Source organism: Rhinopithecus roxellana, chromosome 10 (assembly GCF_007565055.1).
Source record: "Rhinopithecus roxellana isolate Shanxi Qingling chromosome 10, ASM756505v1, whole genome shotgun sequence".
Taxonomy (NCBI): Eukaryota; Metazoa; Chordata; class Mammalia; order Primates; family Cercopithecidae; genus Rhinopithecus; species Rhinopithecus roxellana.
In genome coordinates this window covers 95,260,124-95,287,748 of record NC_044558.1, presented here as the reverse complement: position 1 = coordinate 95,287,748, position 27,625 = coordinate 95,260,124, and the positions used below count along the sequence as shown (strand labels likewise).

The following is a 27,625-nucleotide window of genomic DNA, read 5'->3' as shown; positions in this document are numbered from 1 at the left end:
GAGCTATGATCGCACCACCTTACTCCAGCCTGGGCAACAGAGTGAGACTCTGTGTCTACCCAAAAATAAAAATAAAAAAGGAAAGAAGAAATATTCATAGAATTGCCCACCAAAGAAACCTGTACCCTGATGTGTAAGAAAAACCTTACATCAAAACTATTACACAAAAAACGTATAGTGCATATAAATTATCCCTCTATAAACCTAAGAAAAAAGAAATGTGGAGCAAGTATGGCAAAACGTCAATTTATGAATAATCTTGGAGGAGTACACAGTGGCTTTCTTTTCTGTGCCTTTCATCCTGTTTGGAAAATTTCTTTTTTTTTTTTTTTTTTCTCGCTCTTGTCCCCCAGGTTTGAGTGCAATGGCTTTATCTCGGCTCACTGCAACCTCAGCCTCTCAGGTTCAAACAATTCTCCTGCTTCTGCCTCCCAAGTAGCTGGGATTAAGGCGCCTGCCACCACTCCTGGCTAATTTTTGTATTCTTTAGTTGAGACGGGGTTTTACCATGTTGTCCAGGCTGGTCTCGAACTCCTGAACTCGGCCTCCCAAAGTGCTGAGATTACAGGTGTGAGCCACCGTGCTCGGTCCCCGTTTGGAAAATTTCAATCTGAAAAGAATAAAAACAAAAATGATTTTGTAGAAAGCCGAGTTTATTCAAACTGCAGTCTGGTTCAATAATAGGATGCAAGGTTAAAACTGTATGGTAAGCTGGGTGTGGTGACTCGTGCCTGTAATCCCAGCACTTTGGGAAGCTGAGGTGTGTGGATCACTTGAGGTCAAGAGTTTGAGACCAGCCTGGTCAACATGTTGAAACCCTGTCTCTACTAAAAATACAAAAATTAGCCAGGCGAGGTGGCAGGCACGTGTAATCCCAGCTACTCGGGAGGCTGAGGCAGGAGAATCACTTGAACCCAGAAGGTGGAGGTTGCAGTGAGCTGAGATTGGGCCATTGCACACCAGCCTGGGCAAAAGAATGAGACTCTGTCTCAAAGAAAAAAAAAAAAAAAAAGACACCCAAAAAGAAAAAAAAAAAAACAAAAAACTGTATGGTAAACAAGGAATTCTTATTTCATTCCTGTTGGTGAATGTCTGTGACTATATGTATGACTTTGTTTTAGAAAAGGTCAAATGCAAATGTGAGACCTTTCAAGAATGTGAAGTCTGCTCAGATAGTCCTTCTGTGCCCATAACATTTCAGAAAACACTTAAAGAACAAGAATACCCTGGGCGCAGTGGCTCATGCCTATAATCCCAGCACTTTGAGAGGCCGAGGTGGGTGGATCACTAGGTCAGGAGTTCGAGACCAGCCTGGCCAAGATAGTGAAACCCCGTCTTACTAAAAATACAAAAATTAGTCGGGCACGGTGGTGGGCCCCTGTAGTCCCAACTACTTGGGAGGCTGAGGCAGGAGAATCCCTTGAACCTGGGAGACAGAGGTTGCAGTGAGCCGAAACTGCTCCACTGCACTCTAGCCTGAGTGACAGAGCAAGACTCAATTTCAAAAAAAAAAAAAAAAAAAAAAAAGAGCAAGAATAGTACTCGGTGGTTGATGAGGTGTGTGGGGACTGGGAGAATGAGAGCAGTTGAGGATTATTTTCTTCTGAGTGTTGATCTGGAAATCAATTACCCGACTAGTTACTTCAGTCAAAATGGTACAGGCAAACCTCTGTCTTCACACGGTCTTGATCCCTTTGTAGCTCTAAAGCAACCCCTTTAGGAAGCTTGATGACTCTGCCACCTCATTTGTGAAATGTTTGGATGAGATGAATAAAAATAGATATACTAATCACTAGAAAAAAATTTATGCTTTTTTTTTTTTTTTGAGACAGGGTCTCACTCTGTTGCCCAGGCCAGACTGCAGTAGTGTGACCATGGCTCACTGCGGCCCTTGACCTCCCAGCATCATGTGATCCTCTCACCTCAGCCTCCAGAGTAACTGGGTTTACAGGAACGTGCCATCATGCCCAGCTAATTTATTAATTTTTTTTTTTTTTTTTTTTTTTTTGAGACGGAGTCTCGCTCTGTCGCCCAGGCTGGAGTGCAGTGGCCAGATCTCAGCTCACTGCAAGCTCCGCCTCCCGGGTTCACGCCATTCTCCTGCCTCAGCCTCCCAAGTAGCTGGGACTACAGGCGCCCGCCACCTCACCCGGCTAGTTTTTTTTGTATTTTTTAGTAGAGACGGGGTTTCACCATGTTAGCCAGGATGGTCTCGATCTCCTGACCTCGTGATCCGCCCGTCTCGGCCTCCCAAAGTGCTGGGATTACAGGCTTGAGCCACCGCGCCCGGCCTAATTTATTAATTTTAAGCAGGTTGGAGCCATGACTTCGGCAATAACAACAACAATAACCAATTCACCTCAAACCACACCAAAGAGCAAGACAAAGAGTGGTTGACACTACCTTGTGAAGTTAGCCTTAGTTTTTTTTCCCTACCTACATACTCCTCCTATCTTTGATTTTTTTTTTTCTTTCAGGATCCTCATATATGGCAGCTTCTCAGCACAGAATTCTAAAAAGCTGAATTGTCTTGATCCTCCCAACGTCAGCATACACTATAAGGAATTGTGAATGCCAATAATCCTGGAGAAACAGATGGATATTTGAAATCACAAACATTTATGCACAAACCAAATGTTGAGGTTTTGGGCACAATATGGAACTCAATCTTAGCCACTTTTGTGTCCTTCCATCCTAATGAGGGAACCTGCTAAGGCCAGGGACAAAAGGAAGGGAGAAAGGGTGTTCTGGGTTGAAAGATGAAAACAGGCTGGCAGAAATGGGTCACCTGTGAAATGAAAAGTTCCAGTGTTCCTAAGGTTTGCAAAATGTATCTGGGTAGGTGCAATCCTCAGAGTCAAATGTCATAAAATTACTTTGGGGCCATCCACCAAGTGTTTATTTGAGATTGGACAAAAGAGGCAGTGAAATTGGCAAATCATATCATAGCAAGTCCTTGTTGGAAAAATGGGATATCAGACTTGAAGAGGATCTCAGAGGTCCTATAACCATAACAAAAATTATAAATCTGGATGGGAATGGTGGCTCATGCCTGTAATCCCAGCACTTTGGGAGGCCAAGGTGGGCAGATCACTTGAGATCAGGAGTTTAAGAACAGCCTGGCCAATATGGTGAAACCCCATCTCTTCTGAAAATACAAAAATTAGCTGGGCTGGTGGCGGGTGCCTGTCATCCCAGCTACTTGGGAGGCTGAGGCAGGAGAATCACTTGAACCTGGGAGGCAAAGCTTGCACTGAGCCAAGATCCTGCTACTGTACTCTAGCCTGGGTGACAGAGCAAAACTTCATCTCAAAAAAAAAAAAAATTATAAAGCTGAAGGACGAGTTATCAAAATTTAATCCAGCAGTCTAAAATTTCAAAACAGGAAGTAGAACAAAATGGTTCACAGGTATTAAGAAATAGGAAAGAAAGTAGAGGACTGGAAGTAAAGAGGTTTAAAAGGAAAACAAACATGCCCTGGTTTTAGAAGTTATGAGATGAAGGTTTGGAAAATATACTTTTGGTGTTTTTTTTTGTTTTGGAGACGGAGTCTTGCTCTGTCACCAGGCTGGAGTGCAGTGGTGTGATCTTGACTCACTGCAACCTCCGCCTCCCAGGTTCAAGCAGTTCTCCCACCTCAGCCTCCTGAGTAGCTGGGACTACAGGCGCCCATCACCACGCCCGGCTAATTTTTCTATTTTTAGTAAAGACAGGGTTTCACCATGTTGGCCAGGATGGTCTCAATCTCTTGACCTCATGATCTGCCCGCCTCAGCCTCCCAAAGTGCTGGGATTACAGGCGTGAGCCACCATGCCCAGTTATCCTTCGCAGAAAAAAGAGAAATATCTGTCTTACACATTTGAGTGATTCAATTATATTTTTATACACTGTCTCTGGAATGCCACAGGAAGGTGCTAAAGATATCACTTTGATGATTTAGTTTTGCTAAATACATTTAATAAACTAGATATATATACTGTTTGGCATTCTTTTGAATTGGTATATACATTTCTTGAATAAATACTGCATTATGTTTAAGGTTTTTTTGTTTTGGAGTGCAGTGGCCCGATCATGGCTCACTGTAGCCTCGAGCTCTCCGGGCTAAGGTGATCCTTCCACCTCAGCCTCCTGAGTAGCTGGGACTACAGACACGTGCCACCACACCTGGCTAATTTTTGTATTTTTTGTAGAGATGTGGTTTCACCATGTTGCCCAGACTGGTCTCAACTCCTGGACTCAAGCGATCCTCCCAAAGGGCTAGGAGTACAGGTGTGAGCCACTGCGCCTGGCCATGTCTAAGTACTTTGACATCTACTTCTGAATTGTACAGAGATTAAGTGTCAAAGGTGCAGCCAACATCACTGGGCTTGGGTACCTCCTAAATAAGCCCATTCAGAATGGACAGGCTTTCCTAAATCTTAGGGTCTCCAGGTAATTTTGTAGCATTACAGTGGATTTGCTTTCTTTTCCCCTTTAAGATGTCTAAATTATTTTACTTAATTTTTGTGAAAGATTTTTGTCTTTAAAAACGTTCTTAGGCCTGGCGTGGTGGCTCATGCCTGTAATCCCAGCTCTTTGGGAGGCTGAGGTGGGAGGATCACTTGAGGTCAGGAGTTTGTGACTAGCCTGATCAGCATAGTGAGACCCCCTCGCTACAAAAAATGATAATAAAAGTTATTAAGTGTTCATTTGTCCGCTTTATCACAATACAGCAGACAGAAGTTATGTGGCAACCTTGTGAGATGCAGCTAATACAAAAAAGGTGAAGCCAGTGTTGACAGAGTCTGGGATAGAGAGAATTCAGGGACAGTGATCTCACAGATCCCTATGCTCCTTTGAAACACCCACATTAGTGGTGTTGGGACGGCGCTTCCCAAATTTCCGTCCAACTCATCTGCTTGTGTCGGGACATTTGTTAAAAATATTTATTCCTGGCTGGGAGTGGTGGCTCATGCCTGTAATCCCAACTACTCAGGACTCAGGAGGCTGAAGCAGGTGGATCACTTGAACCCAGGAGTTTGAGACCAGCCTGGGCGACGGAGGCAGACCCGGGCGACGGAGGGAGACCTAGTCTCTACAAAAAAATACAAAAATTAGCTGGGTATGGTGGCGCGCGCCTGAGTTCCCAGCTACTCAGGAGGTTGAAGTGGGAGGATTGCTTAAGCCCCAGAGGTCGAGGCTGCAATGAGCCGAGATCGAACCACTGCACTCCAGCCTGGGCGACATGTCGAGTGAGACCCTGTCTCAAAAAAATCCCCCCAAAACTGATTCCTGGGTCCTGCCCTAGACTTACTGACTCAGGATCTCCTGAGATGGTACCTGGAAATCCGTCTTTTTTTTTTTTTTTTTTTTTTTTTTTTGGTTGAGACAGAGTCTCGCACTGTCGCCCAGGCTGGAGTGCAGTGGCACGCTCACGGCTCACTGTAGCCTCCACCTCCTGGGTTCAAGCGATTCTCCTGCCTCAGTCTCCCGAATAGCTGGAACTACAGAAAATCCACATTTTTTAAGTAAGCGCCGCAGACCGGTTGGGAACCATAGCTGGGATTTACACGCCTCTCGTTTACGCCAGCTTCACAGCCGCTCACTAGTGCTCGCCCTTGTGCCTGCCATCGCTGCCTCACCCAGGCTCCGCCCTCCGGCCTCATCCAGGATCCGCCCCCTGCCTCATCCAGGCTTCGCCCCCCGGTCAGTCTCCGGCAGCTTCTCGCGGCTTAGCAAGCCGCTTCCCGTGATGCTCCGCGCCTGGGTGTAGCGGTTGCCGGGCAACGCGCGGTCCCTGGCGCGGGCGTAGCTGGAACCTGCTGGGAGATGAGGCCGCGAGGCCTCCCGCCGCTCCTGGTGGTACTCCTGAGCTGCTGGGCCTCCGTGAGCGCCCAGACCGAGGCCACCCCGGCGGTGACGACAGAGGGCCTCAACTCCACCGAGGCAGCCCTGGCGACTTTCGGACCTTCCCCGTCGACCAGGCCCCCCGGTACTCCTAGAGCCCCAGGGTCCTCCTCCGGCCCCAGGCCTACCCCGGTCACGGACGGTGGGTACCATGTGCCAGCTCCTGTGGTCCACAGTGATCCAACCTCAAGGGGGCAGCCCGGGTGAGGACGTAATAATGATAGCTAACGCTTATTGAGCACTTACTGTGTGCAGACACTAAGTGTTCCATAAACGTCCGTTCTTTAAACAATAACCCTGAGGGGTAGCTCTTACTATCACTGTCATGTAAACGAGAAAACCGGGTCTCAGAGAGTTTAAGTGGTACGGTATCAGACCTTTGAAAATACTTGAAGTGGTCCCAGACAACAGTAATGCAAAGAGCAATAATGAATGAATCCTTGCAGCCCAATACGAAATTAAGTCGAGACAATGGTGGAAATTAGTGCCTAGGCTGCATGGAACTTTCACTTAAAGAGAGGCCAAAGGTCTATCTTACTAAATGTGGCTGGGTTAAGACCCTTGTCTGTTGACCTGAATTCTAAAAACCCAGGATTCCTCCTATGTTGAATTGGAGGTGGGAAGCCATGGAGGGAGGGGTGATGCTCACTTCTTAGGAGTTATATTTAGGGATAATTAACATTTTTTCTTCAGAAAATGATTGTCTAATTCTAGAATTACACATTTGGTGGAAATATTTTATAATCTAATTTGACGTTTGGCTGGCGCCGTGGCTCACGCCTGTAATCCCAGCATTTTGGGAGGCCAAGTCGGGTGGATTGCTTGAGGTAGGAGTTCAAGATCCTCCTGGTCAACATGGCGAAACCCAGTCTCCACTAAAAATAGAAAAATTAGCCAGGCATGGTGGTGCATGCCTGTAATCCCAGTTACTCGGGAGGCTGAGGCAGGAGAATCGCTTGAACCCAGGAGGCAGAGGTTGCCGTAATTACCACTGCACTCCAGACTGGGCAACAGAGCAAGACTGTCTCAAAAAAATAAAAAATAAAAAATTGACGTGGATGACTTCAGAGAATGACTGTGACCCTCTAAGATTGAGTGCAAAACTTTGTGAATATGTCTTTTCCTGAGATGAGAGTTCATAGTAGCCGATTCTTAAAGTGGTTCATGATCTCAAAGTTTTTTAAATTTTCCGGTTGTGTGGATTGAGAGTAACCCCAATAGGTATACAGTACTTTAAATCTTTTTTTCAGTCTTTTTTTTTTTTTTTTTGAGGCGAGGTCTCACTCTGTTACCTAGGCTGGAGTGCAGTGGCATGATTATATCTCACTTAAGTCTCAATCTGCTGGGCTCAAGGGATCCTTTTGCCTCAGCCTCCAGAGTAGCTGGAACCACAGGTGTGCTCCCTCAGCTTGCTTTTTAAATTTTTTACTTTTTAGTAGAGATGAGATCTCGCTATGTTGTTCAGGCTGATCTCAAACTCCTGGGCTCAAGTGAGCCACCTTGGCTTTCCAAAGTGCCGGGATTACAGGTGTAAACAACTGTGCCCGGCCTATCCCTTCTTAAGAAGATCTTTTCTCAAATGGATTAAGGCTCAGTATTAGTAGGTAAAAAAGTTATCAGCTGATATCTTGAACTCTAGAACTTAACTTCAGTTACTGAACCTTGATTTCTCCATAAAGCTCTTTCTGAATTATGAGTAATCTGAAAGAAAAACTACAGAGAAATATATTTGCTATTTTAATATATTAGCAGAGCTCTGTTTTATATTTAAATTGTTGATTTGATGAATTAGTAGGGAAGTTACATCAGTGACAAACTGGGACAGAATGAAGCCAAGTATTCAATGTCTGAAACGCTAAGGTTTTTGGACTGGATTGTCTTTTATTCATGTAAGTACTCCATCTGTTAATGCATTTTCTCTCCAAAATAAAGCTATGCTTGAAACATCATTATTATAGCATGTGTTCAAGGCTGTTTTTCCATTATAGGGGATGAATTTGTACTTGTCCCCACATTTTATTTTTTTTTGGATACAGGGTCTTACTGTGTCACTCAGGCTGGAGTGTAGTGGCATGATCACAGCTCACTGCAGCCTCGACCTCCTAGGCTCAGGTGATCTTCCTACCTCAGACTCCTGGGTAGCTGGAACTACAGGTGCATGCCACCACACCCAGCTAATTTTTTGTAGAGACGGGGTTTTGCCATGTTGCCCAGGCTGGTCTCGAACTCCTGGCCTCAAGTGATTGCCCACCTAGGCCTCCCATAGTGTTAGGATTACAGGCATGAGCCACCGCACTCTGCCTGTCACCTGTCTTCACCTTTTTAAAGGACCTCTCTTAAGAGTTGTGACAGTAATAACTCATTTGTTAACTGTTCACTTAGCACTGTGCTGAGCATTTCACCTATGATGTATCTCATTTAATCCTTACAACCTCATGAGGGTACTGTTATCCCCATTTTTCAGGTGGGTAAATTATTTGCCTAATTTTAGAACACACAACTTGTAGATATTAGAGCAGGAGGCTGACTCTGAGTGGAGAACTGGATGGAACATTGCAGGTGCCTTGCAGGCAGTGTTGGTGGAGAAGAGTGATAATCCTTCATCTTGAATCTGGGCTCTGTTCATTAGTACCCTGCTCTACAAGCCAGGTGTGCAGATGCTATAGGAGGCAAGAGCAGCTGAGTGCTTCTTGGACCTGATGGGGCTCAACAGCTACTTGTTGGATGATTAAGTGCACTCACATCCTGGGTAGAAACCTTTTTCCTAAGTGGAGTTATTAAACACTATTGCTTCATCCTTAGTAGTCTTATAGCTACCTACAAGGGCTTTAAGTTTTGAAAACAAAGCAAGATAGTAATTTTAAACATACAGGGAATCTAAAGCACTTTTTATTTTTTACATTAGCATGCATAAGTTGTGTCATTTTACTAAGCACATAGAAGAGTTCTCAATTAGAAGCACTCTAAACTTTAGGGGGAAAGCTTTTGTGTCTTAGACTAAGAAATTATCGTGTATTAACAAAACCTTCCCCTTCACCTCACACATTTTTTTCCAGAGTGCATTGTACCTTTTATGGGGTACTTTTTCTTTTTTTTTTTTTATCACCCAGGCTGGAGTGCAGTGGCGCAGTCTCAGCTCACTGCATCCTCCACCTCCCAGGTTCAAGCAGTTCTCCTGTCTCAGCCTCCCAAGTAGCTGGGATTACAGCCGTGCGCCATCATGCCTAATTTTTTTGGTATTTTTAGTAGAGATGGGGTTTTACCATGTTGGCCAGGTTGGTCTCGAACTCCTAACCTCAGGGGATCCACCCTTCTCAGCCTTCCAGAATGCTAGGATTACAGGCGTGAGCTATGGGATACATTTTTCTTTTCTTTTTTCTTTCTTTCTTCCTTTTTTTTTGGGATGGAGTCTTGCTCTGTCGCCCAGGCTGGAGTGCAGTGGCACGATCTCGGCTCACTGCAACCTCTGCCTCCTGGGTTCAGGCGATTCTTCTGCCTCAGCCTCCTGAGTAGCTGGGACTACAGGTGTACACCACCACGCCCGGCTAATTTTTGTATTTTCAGTAGAGATGGGGTTTTACCATATTGGCCAGGCTGGTCTCAACCTCCTGAGGTTGAGACCGTGTCTGGCCGCTGTGGGGTACATTTTTCTTTTTCTTTTTTTTTGAGACAGAGTCTCTCTCTGTCGCCCAGGCTGGAGTGCAGTGGCCGGATCTCAGCTCACCGCAAGCTCCGCCTCCCAGGTTTACGCCATTCTCCTGCCTCAGCCTCCCGGGTTTACGCCATTCTCCTGCCTCAGCCTCCCGAGTAGCTGGGACTACAGGCGCCAGCCACATCGCCCGGCTAGTTTTTTGTATTTTTTTTTTTTTTTTTTTTTTTTTTTTTTAGTAGAGACGGGGTTTCACCATGTTAGCCAGGATGGTCTCGATCTCCTGACCTCGTGATCCGCCCGTCCTGGCCTCTCAAAGTGCTGGGATTACAGGCTTGAGCCACCGCGTCCGGCCGGTACATTTTTCTAAAGCTCCTTTTTATCGTGAAATAATTCATACGTACAAAAAAGAATGTTGGGTAGACACTAGCAGCATTTGCTTCAGATTCCTTTTTCGTTATTTTTGTTTTTTGGCTTGAGTTTTTTTTTTTTTTTTTTTTTTTTTGAGATGGAGTCTCACTGTCATCCAGGCTGGAGTGCAGTGGTGTGATCTCAGTTTACTGCAACCTCTGCCTTTTGGGTTCAAGCAATTCTCCTGCCTCAGCCTCCCTGAGTAGCTGGGATTACAGGCACCCACCACCATGCCTGGCTAATTTTTGTATTTTTAAGAGAGACAGGGTTTAACCATGTTGGCCAGGGTGGTCTCAAACTCCTGACCTCAAGTGATCTGCCTGCCTCCCAAAGTGCTGGAATTACAGGTGTAAGCCACCATGCCTGGCCTTGAAATCTTCTTTTGAAAAAGAAAACATTATAGATATGATTGAAGGTTGATCTTACTTCTTCCTTTCCAGCAATAATTGCCACCATAAATTCATTCTCTATTTTTTAAAAAGGGTTTTCTCTTCCTTATTTGACAGAATAAAATAATTAAAAATCCAGATAATCATTTTTGTTACAAAGTGGCAAAGAAAAATCATCCTTATTAATAATTAAAAGTTGGCCAGGAGCGGTGGCTCACGCCTGTAATCCCAGCACTTTGGACGGCTGAGGCTGGTGGATCACTTGAGGTCAGGAGTTCGAGACCAGCCTCGCCAACACAGTGAAACCCCATCTCTACTAAAAATACAAAAAAAAAAAAAAAAAAAAAAAAAAGCCGGGCATGGTAGTGCATGCCTATAATCCCAGCTACTCAGTAGGCTGAGGCAGGAGAATAGCTTGAACCCAGGAGGCGGAGGTTGTAGTGAGCCAGGATTGCACCATTGCACTCCAGCCTGGGCAACAAGAGCTGAAACTCCTTTAAAAATAAAAGTTGTGACGTGGGGGAGATTCCTACCCTGCCCTCAAACCTTACTGTCTAAATCACCAAAGACATTCTGAGCCGTTATGATTCTTGACCAAGGATCTGTGAATGTGAGTTCAGCTTTAAAGCAGCAGGTTATACATGAAGAGAGGGGCAAGGTTGAAAAACCTCTTTCCTAAAGGTTTAAGTGGGTCCTTCCTCTGACTCGTAATCTCCAGAGAAGGAGCTTAAGGACTTTGGAGTTTTAAACTGGTGGTTCTATGGTCAGGCAAATGGTTTAGGCGTGCTGGTTCTTAAACTTGTGTAATTATAAGTATCACCTGGAAAGTTTCTGAAAGCTGCAAATGCCTGGGTTTCGTATTCAGCTTACCAAATCAGCATCTCTGTAGGCAAAGCACTAACAGAACTTTCCAAGCGAGTCAGATCATTAGCAACTTTGGGGAAACCTCTAATTGTGGAATGCTCAAACTGACTCATTTCCACTTCACAAATTTCCCCCAAAGTGCATAGGAAAAATAAAATGGACCCTTTGTATGAAATTGACTTATGGTACACTGTGGTGGTAGAGGGCAGTCACCACCTGCTGATGGTGATGCTCTGGATCCTACCCCTCTTTTTTCTGCAGTTGCTGCTCTGTGTGTCTGTGACTTGTCCCCAGCACAGTGTGACGTCAACTGCTGCTGTGATCCTGACTGCAGCTCTGTGGATTTCAGTGTCTTTTCTGCCTGCTCAGTTCCAGTTGTCACGTAAGTTTACGTATGACATATGCAATTTTGATAAAATTTGACCAGGATAATACAATTTGGGGAAAGGGAAAACTTTCCCAGGCTTAAAAATCCAAACCTGATTTCCGGTGTTTTGCATGGTTCTGAAGCCATACTATCCAAACAAATATGTAAAAAAGTAGCTGTCCCTGGCCAGGCGCGGTGGCTCACACCTGTAATCCCAGCACTTTGGGAGGCTGAGGTGGGTGGATCACCAGATCAGGAGATTGAGACCATTCTGGCTATCACGGTGAAACCCCGTCTCTACTAAAAATCCAAACAAATTAGCCGGGCGTGGTGGCGGGCACCTATCCCAGCTGCTGGGGAGGCTGAGACAGGAGAATGGTGTGAACCCGGGAGGCGGAGCTTGCAGTGAACGGAGATGTCGCCACTGCACTCCAGCCTAGGCGACAGAGTGAGACGTGTCTCAAAAAAAAAAAAAAAAACAGTAGCTGCTGTCCCTTATCTGCATTCAGCCAGGTGACTGTGCGGGCAAAAGAGAAGAGAGAATGTACATTAAAAGAATGTAATGAAACCTCTGTGTTTGGAGATTGAATCACATTTCAATTTGAGTTGTAAACAGACAGTGGTCACATTTTTTGTATCAGTGAATTAGTATAGCCTAGGGTGAAAAGTGCAGTTTAATTTCACAGCTTTTGTTGTGGACATAGTACTTGTAACAAGAAATTAGATAAGAAATCTTTGTACTTTTCTGATATGTAAATCTACCAGGAATTCTCACAGTTCGCATTGTATAGAACAATGAAAAATGACATTCCCAGCTGATTATAAGGTAAAGAAATAATCTGTTCTGAATGATCTCTTATAATTGAGATTTCAAGCCTTTTTTTTTTTAATGAGATGGAGTCTCGCTTTGTCGCCCAGAGTGGAGTGCAGTGGTGTGATAGTGGCTCACTGCAACCTCAGCCTCCTGGCTTCAAGCAGTTCTCCTCTCTCAGCCTCCTAAGCAGCTGGGACCATACCTGGCGTATTTTTAGTAGAGCCGGGGGTTTCACCATATTGGTCAGGCTGGTCTCGAACTGCTGACCTCAGGTGATCCACCCGCCTTGGCCTCCCGAAGTGCTGGGATTTCAGGCGTAAGCCAACGCGCCTAGCTTCAAGGCTTTTTTTTTTTTTTTTTTTTTTTTTTTTTTGAGACGGAGTCTCGCTCTGTCGCCCGGGCTGGAGTGCAGTGGCCGGATCTCAGCTCACTGCAAGCTCCGCCTCCCGGGTTTACGCCATTCTCCTGCCTCAGCCTCCCGAGTAGCTGGGACTACAGGCGCCCGCCACCTCACCCGGCTAGTTTTTTGTATTTTTTAGTAGAGACGGGGTTTCACCATGTTAGCCAGGATGGTCTCGATCTTCTGACCTCGTGATCCGCCCGTCTCGGCCTCCCAAAGCGCTGGGATTACAGGCTTGAGCCACCGCGCCCGGCCAAGGCTTTTTGAAAAACTAGCAGCACTTAGAAGAGGCTCATTAATTCAGGATGGGACCAACTTAGTAAGAGATAGCTAATTTAAATTTAGCCTTATAGCAAGTTTTAGCAATTGATATTTGATAGGTGAACCCTTTTAAGAGGTACAATGGGTTTTTCCTGTGGGAAACTGTTTTATTGACCAATGGGATTTTGAGCCTATTTCTAGTATTGTAAAAATGCTCAGAGAACAGGGCAATGTAGTCAGATTAATTTTCTAGCTACCTGGCCTGTAGCATGTTTCAGTATTTGTTGAAAATCATTCTGTTTTCCTCCCTTAGTAAATACAGGAGCCTGAAAGTGAGATTTTTGCTCCAACTTGGGGCTTTTTTTTTTTTTTTTTTGAGACAGTCTCGCTTTGTTGCCCAGGCTGGAGGGCAGGGGCTCCATCTTGGCTCACTGCAACCTCCACCTCCCGGGTTCAAGCAATTTTCCTGCCTCAGACTCCTGAGGAGCTGGGACTATAGGCGTGTGCCACCACGCCCAGCTAATTTTTTGTATTTTTAGTCGAGACAGGATTTCACCGTGTTAGTCAGGATGGTCTCGAACTCCTGACCTCGTGATCCGCCCACCTCGGCCTCCCAAAGTGCTGGGATTACAGGTGTGAACCACCGTGCCCCGCCTGGAAGATCTTTTTTTTTTTTTTTTTTTTTTTTGACCGAGTCTCCCTCTGTCGCCCAGGCTAGAGTGCAGTGGCCAGATCTCAGCTCACTGCAAGCTCCGCCTCCCAGGTTTACGCCATTCTCTCGCCTCAGCCTCCCAAGTAGCTGGGATTACAGGCGCCCGCCATCTCGCCCGGCTAATTTTTTTGGTATTTTTTTAGTAGAGACGGGGTTTCACCGTGTTAGCCAGGATGGTCTCGATCTCCTGACCTCGTGATCCGCCCGTCTCGGCCTCCCAAAGTGCTGGGATTACAGGCTTGAGCCACCGCGCCCGGTCTTGGAAGATCTCTTTACTTCTGAACCATTAGTGCCTAGTAGAGCTCCTGCCACGTAGTGGGCCCTCATTAAGAATGAGTTGAATTGGCTGGGCACGGTGTCTCATGCCTGTAATCCCAGCACTTTGGGAGATTGAGGTGTGTGGATCACTTGAGGTCAGGAGTTTGAGACCAGCCTGGCCAAGACGGTGAAACCCCGTCTTTACTAAAAATACAAAAATTAGCTGGGCGTGGTGGTGGGTGCCTGTAATGCCAGCTACTCAGAGGCTGAGGTGGGAGAATCACTTGAACCTGGGAGGCAGAGGTTGCAGGAGCCAAGATTGCGCCATTGCACTCTAGCCTGGGCAACAAGAGTGAAACTCTGTCAAAATAATAATAATAGGCCGGGCGTGGTGGCTCAAGCCTGTAATCCCAGCACTTTGGGAGGCCGAGACAGGCGGATCACGAGGTCAGGAGATCGAGACCATCCTGGCTAACATGGTGAAACCCCGTCTCTACTAAAAAAAATACAAAAAACTAGCCGGGCGACGTGGCGGGTGCCTGTAGTCCCAGCTACTTGGGAGGCTGAGGCAGGAGAATGGCGTGAACCCGGGAGGCGGAGTTTGCAGTGAGCTGAGATCCGGCCACTGCACTCCAGCCCGGGTGGCAGAGCGAGACTCCGTCTCAAAAAAAAAAAAAAAAAAAAAAAAAAAATAATAATAATAATGAGTTGAATGGATGAATGAATTTCTCCTCTCCATCTCTAACTGATTTCCTAGTGTCCCTTTTTGACTTCCTCTACCATTAGTCTTTTAGGCAGACACCAGGCCAGAAACCTGGAGGCTCTCCTGACTCCTGCCTCTTCCTTTCACTTTTCCTGTCTCAGCAGTCTTTTCTTTCTCCCAACTTTTCTTGAGCACCTCCTGATGCCAGCACCAGGGACATAAAGATGAGTTAGGCACTCTGCTGCCTTCAGAGAACTTACCATTGAGTAAGGGAGACAGAGGAGTGGATGGCAGTTTCTACATCAAGCACGATGAGAAGGGAGAGGAATGGCATCTAACTCAGCCTCACTAAGAAATGCTCCCCAGAAGACAGGAGCTGAGCTGGGTCCTGAAGGACACGTGGAAGATGGTCAGCATGGACCAAGGGGAAGGGCATTCCAGGCAGAGGGAGCTGCATGGGCAGAGATGGGGGATGCAGGATGGCCTGCTTAACTGCAGGTAACTCAGTGTGGCCAGAGAGGGGTGGGGTGAAAGGAGTATAGCAAGAGATCAGGGGTCAGGTCCCCAGGGGCCTTGTGTGTATGCTGAGGGGTTTGGACTCTGTCCTGAAGTCCACAGGGCCTGGGTTGTTAAGAGGATCAGATTCCCATCTTCTGTAATTCTGCAGCAACATGTGCAGTGGATCACAAGGCCAAGCCTGGTGGCAGAGAGCCAAGTAAAAAGCTATTGCAGATGTGGATTAACGGTTTCCCTCCCCACCTTCCCCAAAAGCTGTGACAGTGGGGCTAGAGAGAAGTATCTAGATCTGATGATGATACTGAAATACTGTGCAGGATTGGGGAGGTGGTTGACTGGAGGGGAGTAAGGAGTCCCATTTTGTGGAGCCTTCCATCACTCTAGCCCTTATGGTTGTCCATCCCTGCTCCTGCTTTATGAGCTCATACCTCATCCTGTCAGGCGCTCACTAAAAGACCTTCAGAAGTTATCATTATCTATAGGCTTCTTAGCCTGGATTCAGATTGATTCCCACCTTCTTTCAGAGCCTGTTGCCTGCTACCAGCCATCTTGAATCCACTCCAGTCCAACCTCGGTACTCAGAGTTTCCCAAAGACCATGAGTCATTACCCAGCCTTGGCCACTGCTGTTCTTGCACTTGGATTTGCTTCCCATTCCTACTGTCTGTCTGATTTCTACTTGTCCTTTAAGGCCCAGTAAAAACTGAATGATAATATCCAGTCTTGGCAAGAGTACAGGGAAATAGGCACTCTTACTACAGTGTTGGTGAGAATGTATATTGTGCCCTCCTAGAGGGCAATCTGGGAGTGTGTCTCAGAAGCCTTAAATAATGTTATCTGCCTTTTGGCTTAGCAGTTCCACTTCAGGAAACATATCTTAAGGAAACACCTGGAGACACTCATAAAGATGTATGTATAGGGATGTCATTATAGCATTACATATAATTGGGGAAAATTAGAAATCTAAACCAACAGTAGAGAATTGGTTAAACAAATTGGGGTATTAATAGGCTGGTATACAATGAAGCCACTTAGTATAATATTGCAAGTGCATATTAGGCATTATATATTAAGTGAGAAAAGCCTTAAAACAGTATGTAGAATATGGTCCCATTTTTGTTAGGACTTTATCTCATTATCTATCTGTCCAGCTAACTTTTTTTTTTTTTTTTTTCGTAGAGACAAGGTCTCACTTTGTTGCCCAGGCTGGTCTTGAACTCCTGGCTTCAAGTGATCCTCCTGCCGTGGCCTTCCCAAAGTACTGGCATGGTAGGCATGAGTCACTGTGCCCAGCCTCTATACTTTTTTGAGACAAGTCTTGCTCTGTCACCCAGGTTGGAGTGCAGTGACACGATCATAGCTCACTGTAACCTTGCTCCTGGGCTCAAGTCCTCCTACCTCAGCCTCCCAAGTAGAACTACGGGCATCTGCCAGCATGCTGGGCTAATTTTTTCTTTGTTTTTTATGGAGATAGGGGTCTGTGTTGCCCAGGCTGGTCTTGAATTCCTGGCCTCAAGTGATCCTCCTCAGCCTCCCAAAATGCTGGGATTAGAGGCATGAGCCACGGTGCTTGGCCTGTACCATATCCATATCTATAGCAAATTGATTGGGGTTTGTCAAATCTGGGATTGGTTGAAGACTTACAACTTCCTTTTTTTTTTTTTTTTGAGACAGAGTCTCACTGTGTTGCCCAGGCTGGAGTGCAGTGGCATAATCTTGGCTCACTGCAACCTCCCAGGCTCAAGCAATACTCCTGCCTCAGTCTCCCCAATAGCTGGAACTACAGGCGCATGCCACCACGCCTGGCTAATTTTTGTATTTTTAGTAGAGACAGGGTTTCGCCATGTTGGCCAGGCCTGACCTGAGGTGATGCGCTGGCCTCAGCCTCCCAAAGTTCCGGGATTATAGGCATGATCTACTGTGCCTGGCCCGGTACCATAACTTGTAAGCATTAAACCTTCCAGATGACTGATCTCAGGTGATCCACCCGCCTCAGCCTCCCAAAGTGCTGGGATTACAGGCATGAGCCACACTGTTCCTGCCCCTGTACCATAACTTCTAAGCATTAAACCTTCCAGATGACTCCACATTTTCTTACTCTCACAGTCCTTTAAAGACAGCTTTATTCTAAAGACAAGGAATTGGGATCTGTTCTGGGTACTTTTAAACAATCTGAAGGTCTGCAAAATTTTATCTAATTTATGCTATCAGAGTTTATAAGGTTCATTGACATAAAAATTATACCCTGATCTACATTTCTTGACAAGATTTCCTTAAAAGCTATTCTACTTGTCTCATTTTTTTTTTTTTTTTCCTGTTAGAGGAAAAAGTTTTAAATGCCAAACTTTTTTTTTTTCTTTTTTAAAAAGAGATCAGGGTCTCACTGTGTTGCCAGACTGGCCTCGAACTCCTGACCTCAAGTGATCCTCCCATCTTAACCTCCTGAGTAGTTGGTTAATATAGGTGCATGCTACTGTGCTTGGCCCAAATGCAAATTTTTTTTTTTTTTTTTTTTTTGAGACGGAGTCTCACTCTGTCGCCCAGGCTGGAGTGCAGTGGCCAGATCTCGGCTCACTGCAAGCTCCGCCTCCCGGGTTTACGCCATTCTCCTGCCTCAGCCTCCCAAGTAGCTGGGACTACAGGCGCCCGCCACCTCGCCCGGCTAGTTTTTTCTATTTTTTAGTAGAGACGGGGTTTCACAGTGTTAGCCAGGATGGTCTTGATCTCCTGACCTCATGATCCGCCCGTCTCGGTCTCCCAAAGTGCTGGGATTACAGGCTTGAGCCACTGTGCCCGGCCTTTTTTTTTTTTTTTGAGACGGAGTCTTGCTCTGTCACCCAGGCTAGAGTGCAGTGGCGCAATCTCGGCTCACTGCAAGCTCCACCTCCCGGGTTCATGCCATTCTCCTGCCTCAGCCTCCCAAGTAGCTGGGACTACAGGCGCCCACCACCATGCCTGGCTAATTTTTTGTATTTTTAATGGAGACGGGGTTTCACTGTGTTTGCCAGGCTGGTCTCGATCCCCTCACCTCGTGATCCGCCTGCCTCGGACTCCCAAAGTGCTGGGATTACAGGCGTGAGCCACCGTGCCCAGCCAATGCAAAATATTTTAACACAGAATAAACTAAATAAAAATGGATTCAGCTGGGTGTGGTGACTCATCCCTGTAATCCCAGCACTTTGGGAGGCCGAGGCGGGTGGATCATCTGAGGTAAGGAGTTTGAGACCAGCCTGGCCAACATGGTGAAACCCTGTCTCTAATGAAAATACAAAAATCAGCCAGGCATGGCAGTGCACACCTGTAGTCCCAACTACTTGGGAGGCTGAGGCAGGAGAATCACTTGAACCTGGGATGCAGTTTGCAGTGAGCTGAGATCGTGTCACTGCACTCCAGCCTGAGAGAGTGAGACTACATCTCAAGAAAAAGATCCAACTTTTTTTTTTTTTGAGATGGAGTATCACTGTGTTGCCAGGCTGGAGTGCAGTGGCGCGATCTCGGCTCACTGCAACCTCCGCCCTTTCGGTTCAAACGATGTTCGTGCCTCAGCCTCCCTAGTAACTCGGATTACAGGCACACGCCACCATGCCCAGCTAATTTTTGTATTTTTAGTAGAGATGGGGTTTTACCATCTTGGCCAGGCTCGTCTCAATCTCCTGATCTTGTGATCCGCCCACCTCGGCCTCCCAAAGTGCTGGGATTACAGGTGTGAGCCACCGTGCCCCGCCGGATTCAATTCTAATGTCATGCTTTCATAAATATCCTCCACGTAACTGTTAACGTAGTATAGTACAAGCATCTGATGGTTTTTAAATAATCTTGCTAAGATTGTGTGCTTATGTCTTGTAACTTTGTATTTTTTTTTTTTTTAATTTTCAGGGGCGACAGCCAGTTTTGTAGTCAAAAAGCAGTCATCTATTCATTGAATTTTACAGCAAACCCACCTCAAAGAGTATTTAAACTTGTTGACCAGATTAATCCATCTATTTTCTGCATTCATATTACAAACTGTAAGTATTTGACATTGATATGTTTTGTGAAACTCTGGAAATTTTTTCTCAAAGTTATGGAAAAATGTCTCAGATTTATTGTATGATTATGATTATTTTTTTGAGACAGAGTCTTGCTCTGTCATCTAGGCTAGAGTGCAGTAGCACAATCTCAGCTCACTGCAACCTCTACCTCCCAGATTCAAGTGATTCTCCTGCCTCAGCCTACTGAGTAGCTGGGATTACAGGCGCCTGCCACCACGCCTGGCTAATTTTTGTGTTTTTGTTTGTTTGTTTGTTTGTTGTGAGACGGAGTTTCACTCTTGTTGCCCAGGCTGGAGTACAATGGCTCGATCTCAACTCACCACAACCTCCGCCTCTTGGGTTCAAGCAAGTCTCTTGCCTCAGCCTCCCAAGTAGCTGGGATTATAGGCATGGACCACCATGCCCAGCCAGTTTTGTATTTTTAGTAGAGTTGGAGTTTCTCCATGTTGGTCAGGCTGGTCTCGAACTCCCGACCTCAGGTGATCTGCCCGCCTCGGCCTCCCAAAGTGCTGGGATTACAGGCGTGAGCCATCGCGTCCAGCCTCTTCTTCTTTTTTGAGACAGAGTCTTACTCTGTCGCTCAGCCTGGAATGCAGTGGCACGATCTCAGCTCACTGCAACCTCTGCCTCCCGGGTTCAAGTGATTCTCCTGCCTCAGCCTCCCGAGTAGCTGAGATTACAGGCACCCGCCATCACACCCAGCTAATTTTTTATTTTCAGTAGAGACAGGGTTTCACCATGTTGGCCAGGCTACTCTCAAACTCCTGTCCTTAAATGATTCTCCTGCCTCGACCTCTCAAAATGCTGAGATTACAGGTGTGAACTGCCTTGTCCAACCCTCAGTTAGATTTAAAGCAATTATTCTATGTTTTGCTATATGTATAGTGTATCTCTTTAGAGACCATTTCACAGGTAATAGGAAGTAACTTTATAGACCTGTGGGCATGCACATTTTCTTTAAAAGTAATTATGCTTGTGTAGTTGTCTTTTGAAACCTTATACTTATCTTAAAGGTGTTTATAATATGCAGACATACATAGGAATCTAGGTTTCTATATATACATGTGTTTTTTTAACTATTTCCTCCTGGTTTAATGGTTGAAAATCAGGCTCAGCTTTGAACATTACCTGTGGTTTCTATTTCCTTTTTTTCTTTTATTTTTACTAAGAATATTTGCATGAAAACAGGATCTTTATTTTTATCTGAGCATTTAGCTCAAATATATTTCTAGATCCAAAGTACAAGTGCATGTAAAATGTTATCAGGATATCAAAGATCAGAGACACATTTATGCTTTTATTTGTCAATTAAACTCTGTCATATTTTCAGAATATCTTTACAGATTTTGGTTTTGTTCTCTTGTGATTGAACAGACAGATGCTCTGTGTGGTTTGTAGTCTGAAGTGATAACTGGCCAGTGACTCAGGTTCTCTGTCGTAACACCAGCCCAGTGAACATGCCAGCCTGCTCCCTTCTCTCTCTTCTGTACACAGCACATTTTTCTCCAGGACTTTCACAGTGGCTGTGTGAGAGTAGAAATCAGATTCTTTCATTCCCATAGCCATCCAGAGAGAGCTTCTCCTTACAGGTTGATACAGCAGACTCATCAGTCCATGGGCTAGAGAAATAGACAGATTATTATTGGCTTCTGTTGTGCTGTTCACTTGTAGATGCTAGAAACTATTACTTCCCCATTATTAGAAGAAGCAGGCTGAGTCCGGAGGTCCTGTTTATTGAATAAGCTTTAAAAATTCCTGGGAGAAGTGAATATGGAAAAAGACACTTTTTTTTTTTTTTTGAGATGGAGTCTTGCTCTGTCGCCCAGGCTGGAGTACAGTGGTGCCATCTCAGCTCACTGCAACCTCTGCCTCCCGGGTTTCAGCGATTCTCCTGCCTCAGCCTCCTGAGTAGCTGGAATTACAGTTGTGCACCACCATGCCTGGCTAATCTTTGTATTTTTAGTAGAGACAGGGTTTCACCATTTGGCCAGGCTGGTCTCAAACTCCTGACCTCAGGCGATCTGCCCACCTTGGCCTCCCAAAGTGCTGAGATTACAGGTGTGAGCCAGTGCGCCCAGCCAAGACGCTATTTGTTTTTTACATCAGCCTTAATGCTATTAAAAACTGTTTCCAAAACCTTTATACATACTATACATATATTTTATACCGATTTAAAATACTGTTTTTTTTTTTAAAACAGATGAGCCTGCATTATCCTTTATTAATCCAGAAGTACCTGATGAAAATAATTTTGATACATTGATGAAAACATCTGATGGTTTTACATTGAATGCTGAATCAGATATTTCCTTCACAACCAAACTGGATATTCCTACTACTGCAAAATATAAGGTGAGCCTGAACTTGATTAATTCTTTTCATCCCATCACAAATGTCTTGTCCTTGTAAGTTAATTTTCAGGTTACCAGCAAAACTCTTCCCTGAGACAGAGTTGATATTATAGACTAAATAACTTTTTTTTTTTTTTTTTCTTTGAGACGGAGTCTCGCTCTGTCGCCCAGGCTGGAGTGCAGTGGCCGGATCTCAGCTCACTGCAAGCTCCGCCTCCCGGGTTCACGCCATTCTCCTGCCTCAGCCTCCCGAGTAGCTGGGACTACAGGCGCCCGCCACCTCGCCCGGCTAGTTTTTGGTATTTTTTTAGTAGAGACGGGGTTTCACCGTGTTCGCCAGGATGGTCTCGATCTCCTGACCTTGTGATCCGCCCGTCTCGGCCTCCCAAAGTGCTGGGATTACAGGCTTGAGCCACTGCGCCCGGCCTAGACTAAATAACTTAATGTTCATGCCTACAAATCAAAGATCATGAAAATTAAAACTGAATATTTGAAGATGGATTAAAGACTTAAATGTAAGACCTAAAACCATACAAACCCTAGAAGAAAACCCAGGCAATACCATTCAGGACATAGGCATGGGCAAAGACTTCATGAGTAAAACAACCAAAAGCAATGGCAACAAAAGCCAAAATTGACAAATGGGATCTAATTAAACTAAAGAGCTTCTGCACAGCAAAAGAAACTATCATCAGAGTGAACAGGTGACCTACAGAATGGGGAAAAATTTTTGCAATCTACCCATATGACAAAGGGCTAATATCCAGAATCTACAAGGAACTTAAATAAATTTACAAGAAAAAAACAACCCCATTAAAAGTGGGTGAAGGATATGAACAGACACTTTTCAAAAGAAGACATTTATGCGGCCAACAAACCTATGAAAAAAAGCTCATCACTGGTCATTAGAGAAATGCAAATCAAAACCACAATGAGATACCGTCTCACGCCAGTTAGAATGACGATTGTTAAAAAGTCAGGAAACAATAGGTGCTGGAGAGGATGTGGAGAAATAGGAACACTTTTACAGTTGGTGGGAGTGTAAATTAGTTCAACCATTGTGGAAGACAGTGTGGCGATTCCTCAAGGATCTCGAACCAGAAATACCATTTGACCGAGCAATTCCATTACTGAGTATATACTGAAAGGATCAAAAATCATTCTGTAAAGACACATGCCTATGTATGTTTATTGCAGCACTATTCACAATAGCAAAGACTTGGAACCAACCCAAATGCCCATCAATGATAGACCGGATGTAGAAAATGTGGCACCTATACAACATGGAATACTAAACAGCCATAAAAAAGGATGAGTTCATGTCCTTTGCAGGGACATGGATGCAGCTGGAAACCATCATTCTCAGCAGACTAACACAGGAACAGAAAACAAAACACCGCATGTTCTCACTCATAAGTGGGAGTTGAACAATGAGAACACATGGACACAGGGAGGGGAACATCACACACCGGGGTCTGTTGGGGGTTGGGGGGCTTGGGGAGGGGATAGCATTAGGAGAAATACCTAATGTAGATGATGGGTTGATGGGTGCAGCAAACCACCATGGCATGTGTATATCTATGTAACAAACCTGCATGTTCTGCACATGTATCCCAGAACTTAAAGTATAATATTAAAAATAAAACAAAACTGAATATTTGAATTCTGAATAGAGGATTTAAGGTTGTTTATTCTGTGATAAACTTGTATTTTGTCTCTTCAGAGTTCTTTTTACTTCTCAAACTTAAAAGATGTAGCAAAATGCTTGAGGCACGTTGCTGAGACCATGGAGTAGATTGGTTGGATGCCTGGTCATCTTCTCAAAATTGTATTTAGTTTTACAGATTTTGGAAGATGTGTGCTGTTTTATGTCTATTCAGTAGTACATCTTTAAATGTGACACATATTAACTTTGAATGAACCTTAACTTTTTTGGAACCTTAACTTTTTTTAAAAGCAAAGTATGAAAGCAACATGTACTAGTTCTAAAAGTTCAAAGTATAGAGACATATAAGTAAAAGTTGAAAGATCCCTGTATCCATTAAAATTCATACTGCAAATCACTTTGAAAAGATTGGTGTGTATTCTTGCTGATTTTTAAATATGTGTATTATAATGTATATATGGTGTTGTATAGAAGTGGGATTTATAGCTATCCATGTTGTTCTAGAAAATTCCTTTTTCGCTGGGCGCAGTGGCTCAAGCCTGTAATCCTAGCACTTTGGGAGGCCGAGACGGGCGGATCGCGAGGTCAGGAGATCGAGACCATCCTGGCTAACACGGTGAAACCCTGTCTCTACTAAAAACTACAAAAAACTAGCCGGGCGAGGTGGCGGCGCCTGTAGTCCCAGCTACCTGGGAGGCTGAGGCAGGAGAATGGCGTGAACCCGGGAGGCGGAGCTTGCAGTGAGCTGAGATCCGGCCACTGCACTCCAGCCTGGGTGACAGAGCGAGACTCCGTCTCAAAAAAAAAAAAAAAAAAAAAAAAAGAAAATTCCTTTTTCAGTGGTAAGTCATGTGCATCTTCCCATGTCAATGTAAAATTTACCATTGAGTATTTTCCATGTTCTGGCACTGTGAAGAGCTTTTCAGGCATTACTTCATGCGCCCCTCTGGGAGGGATGCACCATTGTCTCCATTTACCTGATGAGAAAAACTTAGGCACAGGAAAGTAACTTGTCAGAACTAGTGATAGAGCTGCTGCTGCTTTTTTTTTTTTTTTTTTTTTTTGAGACAGAGTCTTGCTCTGTTGCCCAGGCTGGAGTGCAGTGGTGTGATCTCGGCTCATTGCAACCTCCGCCTCTCGGGTTCAAGCGATTCTCCCACCTCACCCTCCCAAGTAGCTGGGATTGCAGGCACTCACCATCATGATCAGCTAATTTTTGTATTTTTGTAGAGACGGGGTTTCACCATGTTGGCCAGGCTGGTCTTCAGCTAACTTTTGTGTTTTTGTAGAGACGGGGTTTCACCATGTTGGCCAGGCTGGTCTTGAACTCCTGACCTCAGGTGATCCGCTCATCTCGGCCTCCCAAAGTGCTGGGATTACAGGCGTGAGCCACCGCACCCAGCGAAGAGCTGCAGTTTACAAAATATTCTTGGCGCGGTGGCTCACGCCTATAATCCCAGCACTTTGGGAGGCTGAGGCGGGCAAATCACTTGAGGTCAGGAGTTCCACACCAGCCTGGACGATATAGTGAAACCCTATGTCTACTAAAATACAAAAATTAGCAGGGCATGGTGGCGCGTTCCTGTAGTTCCAGCGACTTGGAAGGCTGAGGCACGAGGATCACTTGAACCCAGGAAGCGGAGGTTGCAGTGAGCTGAGATCATGCCACTGCACTCCAGCCTGGGCAACGGAGCGAGACTCCATCTCAGAAAAAAAAAAAAAAACAAATATTCTTTTCTGTGTATGTATCTGAGCTGTTCCACTCTTAACAGACATGTTTCCAGTTTTTGCTTTTATCCACAATGAACATTCTCATATATGCATACATTTTTGTACACTTCACTGATTAAATCCTTAGGATACATTCCTATAAATGAGTTAGTTTGGTAAAATGAATGGAAAATTTAAATATTGATACCAGATTGCCCTCCAAAAAAATTGCAGTGCTTTACACTCCCAGCTCCAGTGAGTGGAAGGACTTGTTTCCCATACTCCTGCTGGCACTAAAGCATTTGGATAAACTTGCAAGTTCGAGAAAATTGGCTATAAACCTAATAGCTATTAATCTGGGTTTTGAAGATTGGGAAATAATTTTGTGGGGTTTGGTTTTGGGAAAGAAGGCATTCTTTCATAAAATTGATTCATAAAAAATTGATTTTTATTTTAATGTATACTGTATATGTTATTTAAATAATTAATGCTAGTGAAAAATAATTCTCTCACCCCTGTGTCCAGCCACTTAGTTCCTGTCTGCAGAGGCAAACTGTTATGTCAGTGTCTCATGTACCCTTCCAGAGGAATTCCATGACTAAGAAGCCTACAAATACAGTAACATGCACACACACAAACACACATCCTTTAAAAAATGGCGACACAACTAAATGTGAGCTTCTTGAGGGCAAGGACCACATCTGTTTTTTGCTCATCACTGTGTCCCTGATGCCTGCGGTGCTGCTTGTAGGTGCCCAGTAAAGTGTTGAATGAATACCTTAATTACACCATAATTACTGTTGGTTGTTGTGTTTGCAGTATGGGGTGCCTCTGCAGACTTCAGATTCGTTTCTGAGATTTCCTTCCTCCCTGACATCATCTCTGTGCACTGATAATAACCCTGCAGGTAAGAAAGTGGCCATTCTTCTTTTCTTAGACATTTGCTGTTATTATTAGGTTGGTGGAAAAGTAGTTGTGGTTTTTGCCATTAAAAGTCATGACCAAAATCGCAATTATTTTTGCACCAACTTAATACCTTACATTTGTAGTAGTCATAATTAAACAGGCCTTGTGACTAGAAACAGAATCTCCGGGTTAAAGAGGCCTCAAAGGTCATGTAGTTCAATTTCCCACTCAGGGCCAGTCTTTTCTACCACGTGCAGCCACTGCTTGAGCACTTGTAGTGATGGGGAACTGACTACCTGAAAACAGCTCACTCCATTGTTTACTTCCAGTTGGTGGAAAGTTCTAAAGCATATCAACAGCTAACAATTATTAAGCACTTATTTGTGCTGGGTATTATGTTAAGTGCTTGCATGTGTTTTCCCTTTAATTCTCTCTGTAATCCCTTAAGGTTAGTATCTCCGGTTTTTTTTTGTTTGTTTTTCTTTTTTTTTTTTTTTTTTTTTGAGACAGTCTCGCTCTCGCCCAGGCTGGAGTGCAGTGACAACATCTCGGTTCACTGCAAGCTCCGCCTCCTGGGTTCATGCCATTCTCCTGCCTCAGCCTCCCGAGTACCTGGGACTACAGGTGCCCGCCACTGTGCCTGGCTAATTTTTTGTATTTTTGGTAGAGACAGGGTTTCACCATGTTAGCCGGGATGGTCTCGATCTCCTGACTTTGTGATCTGCCCGCCTCAGCCTCCCAAAGTGCTAGGATTACAGGTGTGAGCCACCACACCCGGCCAGTATCTCCATTTTTTAGAGCAGGAAACAGAGATGTGCAGTTTCTTACTCAGGCTTACGCAGGTGGTGGTGGAGCAGGGATGCAGTTGGCCTGCAGCCTGTGCTCCCCTATGCTCTTCTCCATTCAGGAGCCTCCAGGAGTTTGCAGAGTGGCTCCCTAGGCGGTGGAAGGCAGCAGGCTTGGCTCTGCCATCCCCAAGGGGCCTCGCAATGAAGAAGCTAAGTAATGAACGATAGGAAAATGTATTCTGCTGAAAAGACAATTTTGCACACACCAAGAACAGTGTAAATTAAAACCAAACCAAAGGCTGGGTGCAGCTGTTAATGCCTCTAATCGCAGCACTTTGGGAGGCTGAGGTGGGCAGATTGCTTGAGATTAGAAGTTTGAGCCTGGGCAACATAGCAAAACCCTGTCTTTATAAAAATTACAAAAATCAGGCCAGACATAGTGATGCACATCTGTAGTTCCGGCTACTCAGGAGGCTGAGGTAGGAAGATTGCTTGAGCCAGGGAGGTGGAGGTTGCAGTGAGCTGAAATTGCACCACTACACTCCATCCTAGGTGACAGAACGAGACCCTGTCTCAAAGAAAAAAAAAAGAAAACAAAATCAAAAACAACTCCCCCACTGCAACAAAACCTAAAAACCAAACTGAGATACCATTTTCCCCTGTCAGATTGGCAAAACTCAAAAAAACTGAAGCTGTGGGGAAATAGGCACTCACCTACATAGCTGATAAGACTAAATTGGTACAACCTTGGTGAAGGGCAACTTAGCAGTTTGTATCCAGATTACCAATAAATGTGCTCTTCAACCCAGCTGTTCTACTTCCAGGAGTTGATCCTACAGAAATGCTGGCCAACATGCAAAATAATAGATTGCAGCATTGTTGGTGATAGCAAGGATGGAGACAACTTAAATGTTCATTAATAGGGAACTGGTACAATAATTATG

General features: G+C 44.9%; 1 protein-coding gene across 6 annotated transcripts in view; it reads left to right on the top strand.

The window, feature by feature from the left end:
• The first annotated feature begins 5,650 nt into the window (after nucleotides 1-5,650).
• Nucleotides 5,651-27,625, top strand: part of TCTN1 (tectonic family member 1) — a 39,216-nt gene continuing 17,241 nt past the window's right edge. For all 6 annotated transcript variants that reach the window (XR_004059742.1, XR_004059743.1, XR_004059741.1 and 3 more), the window contains exons 1-5: nucleotides 5,651-6,028; nucleotides 11,461-11,581; nucleotides 19,106-19,236; nucleotides 21,461-21,612; nucleotides 25,807-25,894. Coding sequence is in view for 3 of the 6 variants with exons in the window: in XM_030939792.1 (XP_030795652.1) it covers nucleotides 5,809-6,028; nucleotides 11,461-11,581; nucleotides 19,106-19,236; nucleotides 21,461-21,612; nucleotides 25,807-25,894 (712 nt within the window). In the remaining 3 variants the exon portion in view is untranslated. The remainder of the gene's footprint in view (nucleotides 6,029-11,460; nucleotides 11,582-19,105; nucleotides 19,237-21,460; nucleotides 21,613-25,806; nucleotides 25,895-27,625) is intronic.